This window comes from Hippopotamus amphibius, chromosome 2 (assembly GCF_030028045.1).
Source record: "Hippopotamus amphibius kiboko isolate mHipAmp2 chromosome 2, mHipAmp2.hap2, whole genome shotgun sequence".
NCBI classification, from domain to species: domain Eukaryota; kingdom Metazoa; phylum Chordata; class Mammalia; order Artiodactyla; family Hippopotamidae; genus Hippopotamus; species Hippopotamus amphibius.
In genome coordinates this window covers 84,350,696-84,370,332 of record NC_080187.1, presented here as the reverse complement: position 1 = coordinate 84,370,332, position 19,637 = coordinate 84,350,696, and the positions used below count along the sequence as shown (strand labels likewise).

General features: G+C 37.0%; 2 protein-coding genes across 5 annotated transcripts in view; both read left to right on the top strand.

Moving 5' to 3' along the window:
- DENND4C (DENN domain containing 4C) overlaps positions 1–19,637 on the top strand; it is a 142,309-nt gene that overhangs the window by 92,490 nt on the left and 30,182 nt on the right. For all 4 annotated transcript variants that reach the window (XM_057724920.1, XM_057724922.1, XM_057724921.1 and 1 more), the window contains 3 exons: positions 11,644–11,766; positions 12,637–12,783; positions 16,208–17,367. In XM_057724920.1, coding sequence (XP_057580903.1) covers positions 11,644–11,766; positions 12,637–12,783; positions 16,208–17,367 — 1,430 coding nt within the window. The remainder of the gene's footprint in view (positions 1–11,643; positions 11,767–12,636; positions 12,784–16,207; positions 17,368–19,637) is intronic.
- LOC130846634 (TATA box-binding protein-associated factor RNA polymerase I subunit B-like) lies at positions 916–3,414 on the top strand. The gene is given in 4 exon segments (XM_057724995.1): positions 916–950; positions 1,674–2,425; positions 2,428–2,700; positions 2,703–3,414. Coding segments are annotated over 4 exon segments (1,701 nt in total). The 3' UTR covers positions 3,344–3,414.

Here is a 19,637-nt window from a genome sequence, read left to right as displayed (position 1 = left end):
ACTTGTATGACGTGAAGCTATGGATACACGTGTGCATTAATTCTACCCTTGAATGTTAACCACTTCAGGTAATTTCCCATTTATTAGGTTAAATTTTGCTGACATGCAGGGGTGGGGGAGAGGCCTCTTGTTATATTTTAAGTACTGTTACAAGTGAAAGGCAGTTTTAGGTTTCCTGGCTTTTTCTCCTTCAGATACGTGTAACTATATACATACTACTGAATATACCCAACTAACACTTTATGATTAATTTGCAAAGCATATTATCTTATTTGAAAATATGCTATGCCTTGCTGCGTTTCTTATTTTGAGGGTGGTTTGTAGCATCATTGTGTCAAATAGTTTTATGGGCATTAAAGATTTCAGTATTCTAGCTGTTAAGGTGGTTTTTGCTTGCTAAAACTGATCTGCTGATTCTTGTGCTAAAAGCTACCTCCATAATTACAGAAGCATGTATAAATTGGTGAAAGTCAACATAAAGCTATAAGTTACCAGCCTGTTTGTAAACTGAATTTCTTTCATCATGTAGGAATTTTCATGAGACTTTCATTTGAAAACCACCTTATTTTTTTTTCCTGTATTTTTTCCTAGTACTTACAGAGTAAATTGATTTCATTTATGGAAAACCAAGAAAATAATTTGTGGTATGAAACCATTTCACCAATAATCATCATCATTACCATCATAGATAAACACTCTTCCTTATACCTCTAGATTTTTAAACTTGTCTCCTTTAATGGAAAAAAAAATGATCTCCTAGTAATTCTGGGAAACTGCATAAAGATTACATATTCCCCAGTTGGGAAAGAAAGTTCAGATTCCTTTCTCATATATTTCTTTTCAGCTACATTTCAAATGACTGAAGCTCTGATACTGAATTTACAGTAATTATGTGTCTCTGTAGAGTTTCTGGTGATGTCATCTGATATTTTTGGAGACTTCCAGCCCAGGTGCTTAAGTTACTCTTTTCATTAAGGATTATCTCATAAAATCTTTTCACTTGGTACCTGATACTGAGTCAGTTAGCTTGTTGGGGGGCATATCTGGGTTTAATCACTTTACTCTGTTCCCAGTCTGGTGTCCATTACATGGCACCATAATGCTTTAGCAGACTTTCTGAGGGGGCCAATAAAAAAATGACTCAAAGTCATTCTAAAGAGCAGTATTTTTTTTTATTAAAAATTTTTTTAAAATTGAAGTATAGTAGATTTACAATATTGTGTTAATTTCAGGTATATAGTGATTCAGTTATATACACAGACACACATACACATACACACAAACACACATATATATACTTTTTCAGATTCTTTTACCTTACAGGTTATCACAAAATATTGAGTATAGTTCCCTGTGCTACAGAGTAGGTCCTTGTTGGTCCTCTAAATAGCAGATTTTTTAAAGCTTAATTCTTTTGTTATATGGCAAACCCAAAGTTTGAATAGCAGTTTAAATAGTGGTAGAAAGTGAAAAAAAATAAAAATAAAAAATAAAAAGTGGTAGACAGTGGAAGGCATTATATTTTTTGTTTTATGTGTTTTCCATTGCCATCCTTTATAATGATCCCCTCGTAACTCACCTTTATTTTAGTTTTAAATGATAGAATATTAAAGCCAAAATAGACTTTTAAAAAACTATTTTGAAATAATTTTAAATTTATTAAATGTTTCAAGAATAGTACAAAGCGGAGCGAGCCGAGCCCCCGGCGGCCCGGCGGCGGGGCAGGAGGGGGGTGAGGCCGAGCCGAAGGGGCGGCGGACGCCGGCGGCGAAAGAGTTCAAAGAACGCTGTTCTCAGTGTGCTGCTGTCTCTTGGGGTCTTACTGATGAAGGCAAATACTATTGCACTTCTTGCCACAATGTTACAGAAAGATCTAGGGAAGTTATAAACACTGGTGCTATTCCTAATACTAAAATACAAGCCATCAACCGGGGACTTAAAAGAAAACGAAAACTTGAGAAAGGCTGGGATTGGTATGTGTGTGAAGGTTTTCAGCACATACTTTATCAACAAGCAGAAGCTTTACAGACCCTTGGAGTAGGCCCAGAGTTAAAGAATGAAGTTTTACATAATTTTTGGAAGCGCTACCTTCAGAAGAGCAAGCAGGCATATTGTAAAAATCCAGTTTATACCAGTAGAAGGAAAACTACGGTATCAGAAGATAATCCAAGTCATTCAGACTGGGAGAGTGAGCCTGAGCTGCTCAGTGACTTGAGCTGTGCTTCTTTTGTTGAAAGCGGAGCAGAATCTCAGCCTGATGTCCACACTCAGAAGCCTTTCCCCGTCATCAAAGCATCACAGTCAGAAACGGCATCTATCTGTTCTGGGTCTCTTGATGGAGTCGAATATTCACTACGGAAGGAGAAGGGAATTGTGAAGATGACTGTGCCCCGGACACTGGCTTTTTGCTATCTGTCTTTACTTTGGCAGAGACAATTACTCTGTCAGATTTTCTGAGATTTGTTGAAGAGGAACATATTCCTTACATAAATGCTTTTCAGCATTTTCCAGAAGAGATGAAATTATATGGGCGTGACAAAGGAATCTTTGCTATAGAGTCTTGGCCTAACTATGAAGATATCTATAAAAAAGTAATTGAAGTTGCCACATTTTTGGATTTGCCGCGTTTTCCAGACATAACTGAAGACTGCTATCTTCATCCAAACATCTTGTGCATGAAATATTTGATGGAAGTCAATCTCCCTGGTCTTTGTCTAATATTGCTGAGAAGTATAATGAAAAGAATGAAGAAGATAAGCCATGGTTTGATTTCAGAAAATGGTACCAAGTTATGAAGAAAGCTATTGATGAGAAAAAACACCACTGGGAGGAAGCCAGGGCAAAGTACCAATGGAAAAGTGAAAAACCACTCTACCACTCAGCCATTGACAGATCAGTGGTGTATAAAAGAAGAGAAATGGTTGTGAGTCTACAAAAGCAATTTAGCGCATTGATTGATTCAACACCAACTGTTGAAAAAAAAAGTCCTTCAAGTTTTCAGTTGAACTGGACTGAAGAGGACGGTGATAGAACTTGTTTCCATGGACATAGCCTGCAGGGAGTCCTGAAGCAGAAAGGCCAGTCCCTGACAACCAAGAATTCCCTCTATTGGCTGAGTACACAGAGATTCTGTAAAAGCTATTGTAAGCATGTGACAACCTATGAAGAATCAAATTTTTCTTTGAGTTATCGGTTTATACTAAACCTCTTCTCCTTCCTGCTAAGAATAAAGACCTCCTTTCTCCATGAGGAAGTGAGCTTAATAGAAAAGAGACTTTTTAAAGCAAAATACAGTACAACAAAAAAGAAATCTTCAAGATCCAGGAAAGCAAGAAAATGCTGAGAAAAGTGAAATGGGTACTCACTGGGGAAAATATTTCAGTAGTGACAGTAATGTCAGATTGTAATATAACATTCCAGAGAATGGTGAAAAATTGAATTTTATTGCATACATGTACAGACATACAAATATATGTATCAAGCTGCTTATAAAAATGTATATTGGAAAGTAGGTGAAATTTGAATTTATTTTTTAAATTATGAATGTTCTCATTGTTAAAAATAACTGTTATATAAAGTGTCTAGAAGTTAAAAAAAAAAAAAAAGAATAGTACAAAGCACTCTTGAATAACTTTTATCTAGATTCATTCACATTTAGTTTGACATATTTGCTTTATCATTTTCTTTCTATACACATACACATTTTCCCCCCTAAGTTATGTGAGAGCGGATTGCATATATCTTGCCCTTTTACCTCTTAGTACTTCAGTAGTGTTTGCTGTTACAGAACCACAGTATAGTTTCCAAATTCAGGAAAACATTGATATACTACCTTAATGTATAGTGTATATTCCAGTATTGTCAATTGTAATGTCCTTTGCGGTACTTTAACTCCTTTTCTTTAGTCTCTTTTAACTAGGCACAGTTACTCACCTTTTCTTTGTCTTTTTTGACCTTGACCTTTTTGAAGAATAAGTCCAGTTATTTTGTGGAATGCTGCCAAATTTCAATTTGTGTTATGTTTCCCTGTGAATAGGTTAGGTTTTGCATCCATGGCTCTTCTACAAAAATGTATGTGAGAAAGAAAAAAAAAAAAAAACAACAACAGCATCAAAAAGAAAAAAACCCTGAGAGAGGCCCAACTCTAAGACTTTCTGTTTACGCCTGAGCCACCAGCGTCCCTCTGCAACAGGCACCTCCAAGCCTGACTGAAACAACAGTGCGCCACTGCTCACTCACTCCCAGGAGAAGGAGCCACTATTGTACCCTCTCCCTCCCCACACACCGACGCTTACAGACGAACAACAAAGGAACCTCTGCTGGTCACAGAATAACGCAAAAAAACCCAAAACTTAATATTCGTTTAATCCAATACTTGGACATTAGTCTGAGGCTTGGACAGTCTTCTATAAACACCTCTATCGCCAGGACAAGCAACCCCAAAAGTTTGGACAACCATGAGGAAACAAAGAAACACCATGCAGGCAAAGGAGCAGGAAAAACACCCACAAGACCAAATAAATGAGGAGGAAATAGGAAAAATGCCTGAAAAAGAATTCAGAGTAATGATAGTAAAAATGATAAAAAATCTCGATAACAAAATAAAGTACAAGAAACAGTTCATAAGAACTCAGAAAAACAAACAGCAATGGATAACAAAATAACTGAAATTAAAAATACTCTAGATGCTATAACCAGCAGAATGACTGAGGCAGAAGAACGAATAAGTGAGTTGGAAGATAGAATGGGGGAAATAACTGCCACAGAGCAGGAAAAAGAAAAAAGAATAAAAAGAATAGAAGACAGTCTCAGACACCTCAGTGATAACATTAAGCGTACCAACATTCGAATGATAGGCATCCCAGAAGAAGAAGAAAACAAGAAAGGGTCTGAGAAAATATTTGAAGAGGTTTTAGTGGAAAACTTCCCCAACATGGGAAAGGAAATAATTCACCAAGTCCAAGAAGCACAGAGAGTCCCATACAGAATAAACTCAAGGAGAAATACACCAAGACACATATTAATCAAACTAACGACAATTGAACACAAAGAAAAAATATTAAAAGCAGCAAGAGAAAAGCAACAAACAACATATAAGGGAAAACCCATCAGGATAACAGCTGACCTTTCTACAGAAACTCTGCAGGCCAGAAGGGAATGGCAGGATATCCTGAAAGTCCTGAAAGAGAGAAACCTACAGCCAAGAATACTCTACCCAGCAAGAATCTCATTCAGATTTGAGGGAGAAATCAAAAGCTTTCCAGACAAGCAAAAGTTAAGAGAATTCAGCACCACCAAACCAGCCTTACAACAAGTGCTAAAGGAACTTCTCTAAGTAGGAAAAGACCTACAAAAACAAACCCAAAACAATTCAGAAAATGGTAATTGGAACACACATGGCAATAATCACTTTAAATGTCAATGGATTAAATGCTCCAACCAAAAGACACAGACTGGCTGAATGGATCCAAAAACAAGACCCTTCTATAGGCTGCCTACAAGAAACCCACTTCAGACCAAGGGATACATCTAGACTGAAAGGAAAGGGATGGAAAAAGATATTCCATGCAAATGGAAGTCAAAAGAAAGCTGGAGTAGCAATCCTCATATCAGACAAATTAGACTTGAAAGTAAAGACTATTACAAGAGACAAGGACACTACATAATGATCAAGGGATCCATTCAAGAAGAACATATCACAAGGGTAAATATCTATGCCCCCAATATAGGAGCACCTCAATACATAAGGCAAATGCTAACAGCTATAAAAGGGGACATCGACAGTAACACAATAATAGTGGGAGACTTGAACACCCCACTGACATCAATGGACAGATCATCCAAACAGAAAATAAATAAAGACACACAAGCTTTAAATGACACATTAGACCATCTCGACTTAATTGATATTTATAGGACATTCCATCCAAAAACGACAGACTACACTTTCTTCTCAAGTGCACACGGAACATTTTCCAGGATAGATCACATCTTGGGTCACAAATTAAACCTCAGCAAATTCAAGAAAATTGAAATCATATCAAGCATCTTCTCAGACCACAACGCCATGAGACTAGATATCAATTACAGGAAAAAAACTGCAAAAAATACAAACACATGGAGGCTAAACAATTCACTCTTAAACAACCAAGGAATCACTACAGAAATCAAAGAGGAAATCAAAAAATATCTAGAAACAAATGACAACGAAAAAACAACAACCCAAAACCTATGGGATGCAGCAAAAGCAGTTCTAAGAAGGAAGTTTATAGCAATACAGTCCTACCTCAAGAAACAAGAAAATTATCGAATAAACAACCTAACCTTACACCTAAAACAACTAGAGAAAGAAGAACAAAGAAACCCCAAAGTGAGCAGAAGGAAAGAAATCATAAAGATCAGAGAAGAAATAAATGAAAAAGAAAGGAAAGAAACCATAAGAAAAATAAATAAAACTAAAAGCTGGTTCTTTGAGAAGATTAACAAAATTGATAAACCATTAGCCAGACTCATCAAGAAAAAAAGGGAGAAGATGCAAATCAACAGAATTAGAAATGAAAAAGGAGAAGTAACAACGGACACCTCAGAAATACAAAAGATCATGAGAGACTACTACAAGCAACTATATGCCAATCAATTGGATAACCTGGAAGAAATGGATACATTCTTAGAAAAATACAATCTTCCAAGACTGAATCAGGGAGAAATAGAAACCATGAACAGACCAATCACAAGTACAGAAATTGAGGCAGTGATTAAAAATCTCCCAACACACAAAAACCCAGGACCAGATGGGTTCACAGGCGAATTCTATCAAACATTTCGAGAATAGTTAACACCTATCCTTCTCAAACTCTTCCAAAATATTGCAGAAGGCGGAGCACTCCCAAACTCATTCTACGAGGCTACCATCACCCTGATACCAAAACCAGGCAAAGATGTCACAAAAAAAGAAAACTACAGACCAATATCACTGATGAATATAGATGCAAAACTCCTCAACAAAATACTAGCTAACAGACTGCAACAGCACATTAAAAAAATCGTACACCATGATCAAGTGGGGTTTATCCCTGGGATGCAAGGATTCTTCAATATACGCAAATCAATCAACGTGATACATCATATCAACAAATTGAAGGATAAAAACCATATGATCATTTCAATAGATGCAGAAAAAGCTTTTGACAAAGTTCAACATCGATTTATGATAAAAGCTCTCCAGAAAATGGGCATAGAAGGAAATTACCTCAACATAATAAAAGCCATATATGAGAAACCAAAAGCCAACATCGTTCTCAATGGGGAAAAACTGGAAGAATTCCCTCTAAGAACAGGAACAAGACAAGGGTGTCCACTCTCACCGTTATTATTCAACATAGTTTTGGAAATTTTAGCCACAGCAATCAGAGAAGAAAAAGAAATAAAAGGAATCCAAATTGGAAAAGAAGAAGTAAAATTGTCACTCTTTGCAGATGACATGATATTATATATAGAAAACCCTAAAGACTCTACCAGAAAACTGCTAGCACTAATTGATGAGTTTAGTAAAGTAGCAGGATACAAAATTAATGCCCAGAAATCTCTTGCATTCCCATACACTAACAACGGAAGAGCAGAAAGAGAAATTAAGGAAACTCTCCCATTCACCATTGCAACCAAAAGAATAAAATACCTAGGAATAAACCTGCCTAAGGAGGCAAAAGATCTGTATGCAGAAAACTTTAAGACATTGATGAAAGAAATCAAAGACGACACAAACAGATGGAGAGACATACCATGTTCCTGGATTGGAAGAATCAACATCATGAAAATGTCTGTACTACCCAAAGCAATTTACAGATTCAATGCAATCCCGATCAAATTACCAATGGCATTTTTCACAGAACTAGAGCAAGAAATCTTACGATTTGTACGGAAACGCAAAAGACCCCGGATAGCCAAAGCAATCTTGAGAAGGAAAAATGGAGTCGGTGGAATCAGGCTTCCTGACTTCAAACTATACTACAAGGCCATAGTGATCAAGATAGTATGGTACTGGCACAAAAATAGAAAGGAAGATCAATGGACTAGAATAGAGAAGTCAGAAGTAAGCCCAAACACATATGGGCACCTTATCTTTGACAAAGGAGGCACGAGTATACAATGGACAAAAGACAGCCTCTTCAATAAGTGGTGCTGGGAAAATTGGACAGCAACATGTCAAAGAATGAAATTAGAACACTTCCTAACACCATACACAAAAATAAACTCCAAGTGGATTAAAGACCTACATGTAAGGCCAGACACTATAAAACTCCTTGAGGAAAACATAGGCAGAACACTCTATGACATACATCAAAGCAAGATCCTTTTTGACCCACCTCCTAGAATCATGGAAATAAAATAAAGAATAAACAAATGGGACCTCATGAAACTTAAAAGCTTTTGCACAGCAAAAGAAACCATAAACAAGACTAAAAGGCAACCCTCCGAATGGGAAAAAATAGTTGCCTATGAAACAACGGACAAAGGATTAACCTCCAAAATATACAAGCAGCTCATGAAGCTTAATACCAAAAAAGCAAATAACCCAATCCACAAATGGGCAGAAGACCTAAATAGACATTTCTCCAAAGAAGACATACAGATGGCCAACAAACACATGAAAAGATGCTCATCATCATCATCAGAGAAATGCAAGTCAAAGCCACAATGAGGTATCACCTCACACCAATCAGAATGGCCATCATCACAAAGTCTGGAAACCACAAATGTTGGAGAGGGTGTGGAGAAAAGGGACCTCTCCTGCACTATTGGTGGGACTGTAAGTTGGTGCAGCCACTATGGATAACAATTTGGAGGTTCCTTAAAAAACTACAAATAGAACTCCCATATGATCCAGTCATCCCACTCCTGGGCATATACCCAAAGAAAACCATAATCCCAAAAGAAACTTGTACCATCATGTTTATTGCAGCACTATTTACAATAGCCAGGACATGGAAGCAACCTAAATGCCCATCAACAAATGAATGGATACAGAAGATGTGGCATATATATACAATGGAATATTACTCAGCTATAAAAAGGGATGAGATGGAGCTATATGTAATGAGGTGGATAGAACTACAATCTGTCATACATAGTGAAGTAAGTCAGAAAGAGAAGGACAAATATTGTATGCTAACTCACATATACGGAATCTAAAAATGGTACTGATGAACTCAGTGACAAGAACAAGGATGCAGATACAGAGAATGGACTGGAGAACTCGAGTTATGGGAGGGGGCGGGGGGTGAAGGGGAAACTGAGAAGAAGCGGGAGAGTAGTACAGACATATATATACTACCAACTGTAAAATAGTCAGTGGGAAGTTGTTGTATAACAAAGGGAGCCCAACTCGAGGATGGAAGATGCCTTAGAGGACTGGGGCAGGGAGGGTGGGGGGGACTCGAGGGGGGGGCGTCAAGGAAGGGAGGGAATATGGGGATATGTGTATAAAAACAGTTGATTGAACCTGGTGTACCCCCCAAAAAAATAAAATAAAATAATAATAAAAGGAAAAAAAAAAAAAAAAGGGATGAGATGGAGCTATATGTAATGAGGTGGAGAGAACTACAATCTGTCATACATAGTGAAGTAAGTCAGAAAGAGAAGGACAAATATTGTATGCTAACTCACATATACGGAATCTAAAAATGGTACTGATGAACTCAGTGACAAGAACAAGGATGCAGATACAGAGAATGGACTGGAGAACTCGAGTTATGGGAGGGGGCAGGGGATGAAAGGGAAACTGAGAAGAAGCGAGAGAGTAGCACAGACATATATATATACTACTAACTGTAAAATAGTCAGTGGGAAGTTGTTGTATAACAAAGGGAGCCCAACTCGAGGATGGAAGATGACTTAGAGGACTGGGGCAGGGAGGGTGGGGGGGACTCGAGGTGGGGGCGTCAAGGAAGGGAGGGAATACGGGGATATGTGTGTAAAAACAGATGATTGAACCTGGTGTACCCCCCAAAAAAATAAAAATAAAAAATAAAACAAAGCCTTTGGGAAGTCTTAAAAAAAAAAAAATGTATCTGATATCCTTCTGAGATTATCACAACCCAGAGGCACACAATGTCCGTCTAGCCCTCACTGGGGATGTTAATTTTGATCACTTGGTGTCAGTGTTTGGTTTCTATTAGTTACTGTTATCCCCCTTGCAGATTATAAGCTATTTGTGAAGAGACACTCTGAGACTATGCAATAATATAGTCCTTTTCATCACACTTTCTCTTTTAAATTATCATCCATTGATGATTGTTCCCTGGATGAGTCTTTACTGTGATGATTATAAGGTGGTGATTTTGCCAACTTTATCTTCCCCTCACATTTATAAGATAATATTCTTTTGAATGTTCTTAGAAATGTCCTCTCATGTTTTTGAGCACTTGCTTTCTTGCGTAACAAAATGATCCTGGCTCACTCTTGTACCTTCCCTGCCTGAGCTTTGGAATCAGCCATTTCCTCAAGGATCCCAGGTTCCTGTTAATGGGCGGTAGATTTTAGAAACCAAGATCTGGGCACTAGAAATGCGTACTGCATTCAGGGTGGTGGTGTTCTAGACTTTTTCAGCAGAGCTAGAAAAAATGTGTGTGTATTTTAGAAATACTTCTAATTCCGAATCAGCCCCACAGGTTTTTCTTCGCCTTCCTTCATTTCATTTTCTTAAAAATCTCTCTTCTTCCACCATTAGAATGTTGGCTCCAGCATTATCACATTCACTCCCCAGCATCATCGCATTCACTCTCCAACATCATCACATTCACTCCCCAGCATCATCGCATTCACTCCCCAACATCATCACATTTACTCATTTGCTTAGTCCTACAGTACACATAATATAATTTTAGAATTGCTACATGCATTCCCCTGTGAGAAAGAAACTTAAGGAGTTCGAGATTTGACTTTTACCCCCCAGGCTTAGCGTATATACTCAAAATAATGTTAAAAGTTACTTGGTTTAGTCCTCCCGCATGGTTATGTTATTCATAAACAATTGGTTTTGTTTGTTTATGTGTGCATTCAGTTTTCGTTACATCCCCACCCTCAGTTTTGTTGATTTAATTTTTTGAATATGTAGAAGTTACTGCATTTCCGAAAATAAAAAAAACAATATGATAACCACAATCAGAGAAGTTTCCTCCCTCTCTCTACCCCTTCTATCGTATTTTCCCCCATCCCTTGTAGGTAACCAGTTTTATTGTTTTCAGGTTTATTATTCCTGCATTTCTTTTTGCAAAAGTAAGCAGATATATGTTTGTTTTGTTTCCACTTCTTTCTTATACAAAAGGTAGCATTCTGTAGATGCACTCCAAAAGAAACTTTCAAAACACCTTATCCAGATGTACTAATTTATAGATAAGGAAGTTAAGATTCACTGCTTCCAACATGTAATGGTTTTTAGTCTTTGATGTTCCTGTTTCTACTGTTCTTTGCTTCTTATCATTGTTGTAAAATGTTTAATGTTTTGTGTGCTTTGTTAGCTTTCTTCTGTTTTTTTTTTTTAACAAGTTTAATAGTGTAAGTTGGTGGAATTTCCTTTTGACATTTTATAACTGGACTATAAATATGTGAAAACATTTATAGTTCAGCCTGCATTCTTTTTAACAGGTGGTCAGTCTGACCAAGGCTACGGATCTAAAGATGAACTTATAAAGGATGATGCAGAAATTCACGTGCCTGAAGAACAAGTACCAGGAGACTTGATAACTAAAACAAAAGTGCAGACAGAAGGTTAAGTACTGATATTTACTAGCTTTACTTAGAAAAATACCTGTATTAATTAAAAGTCTTATTTGATAATTTTGGTAATGATTTCCAGAAATGTAAAGGCTGGGCTTACAAGATATTATGTACTGTTATATATGATAGATTATTGGTATTCTCTGAATTCTAGAATTTAAGAGATCTTTAGAGACTTCTGTAGGTCAGCCCTCAATTTTGTAGGAAACTGCAACCCATCAGGGTATTCATTTGCCAGCGTTAAATAACTACTTTGTGACAGAACCAGGACTAAACTATGAGTCATCAAACTTATACTCCAAAGTACCTTTTATTTTAAAATGCTCTTCCACTAGAAGTTCTTTACATATCTGTCGATATTTTTCGTTTGTAGGTTTCCATATAGTCTGTGTAGTTTTCCTTTTTTTAGGGGCTTCATTGGGATAGAAATGATTTGTAGTAATCATTTTAAGGAAGTATGCAGGAATATTTTGGCTTTATGATAATACAATGTTCCTCCTATCCTCTTACACAAAAGTACATTTTCTTTAATGATGTCACTTATTTTATGCTCCAGAATTATGCAGAAGCAAGCCCCTCTCCCACTTGACAAGTGATGAGGAATGTGATAGAAGGCCAAAGCTTTAATTTTTTCTCTCAGGAATGCTCAAGTTAGGATCATGAACGCTAAAAGAAAGCATTTATTTCAGTCAGTACTGGCAACATTTATGGCATGAAATAAATCAGAATAAATCAGTAATAAAATAGTCATGTATTCACCCTCACTTGGAGAAAAAGTACATAAAGTATATTAAAATATACTTTGTTTCTGTTCATTACGGACAAATATAGGAATGATAACATCCAAATATTTTTTCCCAGAGGTGTGTAATGTCTCTGCTGTTGTGGCCAAACATTCACAACCTAGTGCAGAGCCCCAGAGTCCTACTGAACCTCCTGCATGGGGCTCCAGTATTGTGAAAATTCCATCTGGTTTATTTGATGTCAACGGCAGGAACAGTAGCACTGGTGAGTCGTTACATGTTTGTTATTAAATATTTAAAATACACTTCTGTAGGTCACTTGTGTCTTTAATGATATTATAAATTGCTAACTTAATTGTAATGAACATGCTAAAGAGCCAGAAGTAAGCTGAATCCTATAAATGGGCTAAAGAAGAAAGAAGATAGTTATTTAAAGACATTTCATTTTTAAAAGGAAGGGTATTAAGTGTGTTTAGTTGTTATTTGGAATACCTTTTCTTATTATAGTGCCTGTTCTGAGTTCCGTCCTCTTTTCTTATGGTTGATAATGAGAGAGGACTGTAGGATGGGCCTCCTGTGCTCATCCTGAACAGAGAGGCAGTTATGTTGTCAAATTCCAGAGGGCTTGTGTGTGGCAGGGTAATTCCTGTTCCTGAAGGGAAATGGAAGAAAAAGATTCACATCACTTACATTCTACAGAAAAATTCCAGCGAGTCTTTAATTTTTGCACCAATTGTTATAGGTACCCTGGGCCACTTCTTATTTATGGTTAAGGATTTGTAATGAATAATTCTGTTGTGTGTGACTTCCATGAATTTAAGTTTACTACTTTCAATTATGTTGTAGCTCTCCCAAGTACCCTTAAGGCATACATCTATGCATATTATTTTTAAAAAATATTTATTTATTTATTTTGGCTGCATTGGGTCTTAGCTGCAGCAAGCACAATCTTCGTTGCGGCATGTGGAGTCTTAGTTGCAACATGCATGCAGGATCTAGTTCTCCTACCAGGGATTGAACCCAGGCCCCCTGCATTGGAAGCACAGAATCTTACCCACTGGACCACTAGGGAAGTCCCTAAGTATATGATTTTATTTGTTTTGTTTTGTTTTGTTTGTTTGTTTTTTATAAAATACAGGTTACCCTGTTAAGTTTTTGGGGTTTTTTGTTTTTTTGTTTTTTATAAATTTATTTATTTTATTTATTTATGCGCTGTGTTGGGTCTTCGTTGCTGCACCACGGGGTTTCTCTAGTTGCTGTGAGCAGGGGCTACTCTTCATTGTGGTGTGCGGTCTCCTCATTGTAGTGGCTTCCCTTGTTGTGGAGCACAGGCGCTAGGCGCGTGGGCTTCAATAGTTGCAGCACATGGGCTCAGTAGTTGTGGCTCACAGGCTCTAGAGCACAGGCTCAATAGTTGTGGCACATGGGCTTAGTTGCTCCGTGGCATGTGGAATCTTCCCAGGACAGGGCTCGAACCCATGTCCCCTGCATTGGCAGGCGGATTCTTTACCACTGTGCCACCTAGGAAGTCCTAAGTATATGATTTTAAAAGACAGTGAATTTGACCTGCGTCATTTGCCGTTTGTTAGTAGTAGCTGCAATTCACTTTCCTAAAGTCAACTGTCTTATCTGTAAGTGCATCTATTGTATGACTTCATAGAAATTAATTTGTTCAGCTTTTTAAATCAATATGGAAATACTCCTTATTCCTAAAGTTGGGTTTTTGTTTTGTTTTGTTTTAGTTATGATACCAAATTTGGTTATTTTGCAGGGGATGGGGGTAGTGTTTTGCTCAAGAAGTGGAGCTAAATGTTTTTTGAAAAAATAATTGATATTTATATTCTTTATCCCATTTTCCCAACCTATTGATAGCAGTTTAAAAAAAAAAGAAAAAGAAAAAAAAGGAGGGCAGAGTTTTCTTCATCAAAGGTTTAGAATCTTCTCAGAATATTGAAATGGACACAGTCTGGGGACTGGTGTGTTTTCTTCTTTTTTTATTGATCTTATTTCCATGTTACATTTTGATGTAGGAAGATTTATCCTATTAAGAAAGGAGGAGGTGGTAATGAGGCTTTTGCCAATATATCAAACAGCCAATTTTTTTTAATTGAATAAAATGTGCCAGTAAATTCCTAGAAATAATAAGAGAATGAGTAAATTTGCAAAGATCTTTTCTCAAATATTGGTAAAAGTTTTCAAAGCAGGTACAAACTTCAGAATTATAAAATAGGCTAATTTAATTCCCCTAAATGCTTTTAAAATATCTCTAAATGCTTATCGTTAGTTCTGTTTAATTGGAATGATTATGCTTATTAGTAAATACCAATTTGGAATATTGAAAAGAACCTTGAAATCGATTTGGAATATTAAAAAAAGACCTTATCAAAGACAACTTTCCCCCATAAACTCCCAGGTCATTATACTTTTTAAAAAACAAATAAGAATCCTAAATGTAAATGAGTAGACTTAAGTTCTTGCTAATGATGCAACTAGAAATAGCTTTTGGTCTTGGTGTGGAGAAAATTGCATGGTAGAAAGAATTAATGACTGCCTGCATCCCCCAAAGCTGGGGGAGGTTCTTATAGACGCTGGCATAGTGTGTGTGTGTGTGTGTGTGTGTGTGTGTGTGTATTTGACAATATTAGCATGCTTTTTTTTTTTTAATAACTTTTTTGGGGGGCCTGTGTCAGATCTTAGTTGCAGCACGTGGGATCTTTTGTTGTGGTGCAAAGGCACCAGGGCACATGGGCTCTGTAGTTTGAGGCACACAGGCTCTCTAGTTGAGGCGTTCGAGGTTAGTAGTTATGGTGCCGGCTAAGTTGCTCTGCAGCATGTGGGATCTTAGTTCCCTGACCAGTAATCGAACCTGCGTCCCCTGCATTGGAAGGCAGATTCTTTACCACTGGACCACCAGGGAAGTCCCGACACTGGCATAATTTTTGTTCCACTTGAGCAAACAAGATTGACCTCTGTGAGGGCTGGGATTTTGTCTGTTTTATTCTTTATTGTATTCTTAGCACCTCACATAGTGGGTGCTAGTAGGCATTCAGATATTTGTTGAAGGAATAAACATATCTGAAAAGATTTTGGCTATTCAGATTTTATCAGGCTTCTTGGAATTTGCCAATTCTAAGTACTCCATTCTAGATCCTTTTACTTTGAAGAAGAAAGGGTTTGGCTATAGCAAAAATATAATTTCTCTATGATTATGAATTTGCTTTCTGCAGGGTAAATTCCTGGCAAATACTTGTTGAATTAGATATATGAAACCCAAGTCAGAAGAGATTATTTCTTTTTAGGTCTGCTATTTAACACGAAATATATTTCTTAAATTGAATTTAAAACTCTTAAAATGTGAAACATGTTTATAGATGTATATTTATTGATAGATGTGATATCTTTCAGTGAACAATACAGGTATATATGGTATATTGCATTATCTTTTCTTAAAATGTGTGTATATATGCAGAGAGGATGAAAGGCAGATTATACATTAAAATGTTACCTCTGAGGGGCAGGATTGAATGGAGTATTTTTGGACTTTTTCTGTATATCATTTAACCTTTCTGAATCTTTTGCTCTGAGTATGTGTCACTTTCAAAATTCCGGGGGAAAAAAGTTGGTTTTTTTAATAAAAGTTACATCAGAAAATAGAGATTTATTTTTAATATTGTACTTTCTCTTTTTAGGTAGTACATCAAATGTACTGTTTTCTACTCAAGATTCAGTTGAAGATGCAGTCTTTGGAGAAGTTACCAATCTCAAGAAGAATGGTGATAGAGGAGAAAAAAGACAAAAGCATTTTCCAGAGAGAAGCTGTAGCTTTAGTTCTGAAAGTCGAGCAGGAATGTTGCTTAAGAAGAGCAGTTTGGATTTGAATTCAAGTGAAGTGGCTATCATGATGGGAGCAGATGCCAGGATTCTCACAGCAGCATTGAGTCCTAAGACTTCTCCACTTCATATTGCAGGAACCCATAGCTTTGAGAGTATTAGCTGTCATCCAGCTGACACTAGGACTCCTGTGTCTGAAAGCTCTTGGGATTCTGAGCACAGATCTTTATCAGTGTTAGAGATGCTTGAGGAAAGCCAAGAGTTCATAGAACCTGTGGTTGATGAAAATGTAGCTAAAACTACTATGACAAAGGATACATGTGACAGTCTACAAAATGATAGTAATCAGTCCAGAGACTTGAAAGCAGGATCCAAAGAGCTAGTAAATAAGAGAAGTAGTTTATATGGTATTGCTAAAGCTGTTGAGAGGGAAGATGTTGAAACTGGACTAGATCCTTTGTCACTTTTGGCCACTGAGTGTATAGGAGAAAAAACTCCTGATTCAGAAGACAAGTTGTTTTCTCCAGTTATTGCACGTAATCTGGCTGATGAAATCGAAAACTATATGAATCTAAAGAGTCCCTTGGGTAGCAAGTCTTCTAGTATGGAATTACATGGAGAGGGAAACAGAGAGCCTGGCTCTACCAGTGCATTTATTCACCCTTTAGAGAGGAGATCAAGCCTCCCTTTAGATCATGGTCCTCCAGCACAGGAAAGTCCTAAAAGTGAAAAGAGCTCCCCTGCAGTGTCCAGATCTAAAACTTTTACTGGGCGTTTCAAGCAACAAGCTCCCTCTCGAGGTCATAAAGAACGTTCAAGTTCTTTATCAGCACTGGTCCGTTCTTCACCACATGGCTCATTGGGTTCTGTGGTGAATTCTTTGTCAGGATTAAAGCTGGACAATATACTTTCAGGGCCCAAGATGGATGTGCTAAAATCTGGTATGAAACAAGCAGCGACAGTAGCCAGTAAGATGTGGGTAGCTGTATCATCTGCCTACAGCTATTCAGATGATGAGGTAAGAGTGTTTTTATGTGTGTCATCTATCTCGTGTTGGAATGTTTGAAGTATTTTTTAATATGTAAATTATTATTTAGATATTTCCGGTACCTTTTTTATATTTTAAAATATGCATATCCTACTTCTTTCTTGAAATGACTTATACATGTAAGGAAATTAATAATGAAGAAATAGAGTATCAGGACTACTTTATAATTCCACAGCTCATTCTGAACCAACACGTTGTCTATTTATGTGAAAGAACTAATGATTAATGTTTGATTTAATAATAATGCCATGTTATATTTGCATAGCACTTCACTTTTTAAATGACTTTCACCTGTGTTATCTCTTTAAGCTATATGAAGTCATACTGCATAACAAAAACTGCTGACTTTTTATTGAAGTGCAGTTGATTTACAATACTGTATTAATTTCAGGTGTACAGCGTAGTGTTTTAGTTTTTGCTCAGTATATTCCATTAAAGGTTATTACAAGATATTGGGTATAATTCCCTGTGCTAGACAGTAAATTCTTGTTCCTTGTCAATTTTATGTATCGTAGTTTGTATCTGTTAAACCCATACCCCTGATTTGTCCCTCTCCCCCTCCTCTTTGGTAACCATAAGTTTGTTTTCTATTTCTGTGAGTCTGTTTCTGTTTTATATATACATTCATTTGTATTACTTTTTAGATTCCACATATGAATGATATCACACAGTATTCATCTTTCTCTGTCTGACTTATTTCTCTAAGCATAATATTCTTTAGGTCCATGCACGTTGCTATAGATGGCAACATTCCATTCTTTTTTTTTAATTTATTTTTTAAATGAATTTATTTATTTATTTATTTATTGGCTGTTTTGGGTGTTCGTTGCTGTGTGCAGGCTTTCTCTAGTTGCGGAGAGCGCGGACTACTCGTCGTTGTCGCCTCGGGCTTCTCAGTGCGGTGGCTTCTCTTGTTGTGGAGCACGGACTCTAGGCACGTGGGCTTCAGTAGTTGCAGCATGTGGACTCAGTGGTTGTGGCTCACAGGATCTAGAGCGCAGGCTCAGCAGTTGTGACGCACGGGCTTAGTTGGTCCTTGGCATGTGGGATCTTCCCAGACCAGGGCTTGAACCCATTTCCCTTGCATTGGCAGGGGGATTCTTAACCACTGTCACCAGGGAAGTCCCTCCATTCTTTTTTAATGGCTGAGTAGTATTCCATTGAGTGTGTGTGTGTGTGTTTGTGTGTATCACATCTTCATGATCCAGTCATCTGTTGATGGACATTTAGGTTGCTTCCGTGTCTTGGCTGTTGTACATAGTACTGCTATGAACATTGCATTGCATGTCTTTTTGAATTAGTGTTTCTGTTTTTTTCTGGATATATACCCAGGAGTGAACTTGCTGAATCATATGGTAGTTCTATTTTTAGTTTCTTAAGGAACCTCCATACTGTTTTGCATAGTGGCTGCACCAGTTTACATTTCCATGAAAAGGGTATGAGGGTTCCCTTTTCTCCACATCCTCTCCAACATTTGTTATTTGTAGACTTTTTGATTATAGCCATTTTGACAGGTGTGAGGTGATACCTCATTGTGGTTTTGATTTACATTTCTCCAATAATTAGTGGTGATGATGAACATATTTTCACATGCCCATTAGCTGTCCATATGTCTTCATTGGGAAAGTGTCTATTCAAGTCTTCTGCCAGTGTTTTGATTGGATTGCTTATTTTTTTGATATTAAGTTGTATTAGCTATTTGTGTATTTTGGGTAAGTTGCATCATTTGCAAATATTTTCTCCCATTCCATACGTTGTCTTTTTGATTTGCTAATGATTTCCTTTACTGTGCAAAAGCTTGTAAGTTTGATTAGGTCCCATTTGTTTATTTTTGCTTTTAATTCTTTTGCCTTGGGAGAATGATCAAAGAAAATATTGCTGTGATTTATGTCAAAGAGTGTTTCACCTAAGTTCTATTTTAAGAGTTTTATGCTGTTATATCTTATATTTAGGTCTTTAAGCCATTTTGACTTTATTTTTGTATATGCTGTAAAGGAGTGTTCTAATTCTTTACATGTAGCTGTAAGCTTTCCCAGCGCCACTGTTGAAGAGACTGTCTTTTCTCCATTGTATATTCTTGCCTTCTTTGTCATAAATTAATTGGCTGTAAGTGCATGGGTTTACTTCTGGGTGCTCTATTCTGTTCCATTGATCTGTGTATCTGTTTTTTTGTGCCAGAACCATGCTGTTTTGATTACTGTAGCTTTGCAGTATAGTCTGAAGTCTGGGGGGTTTATACT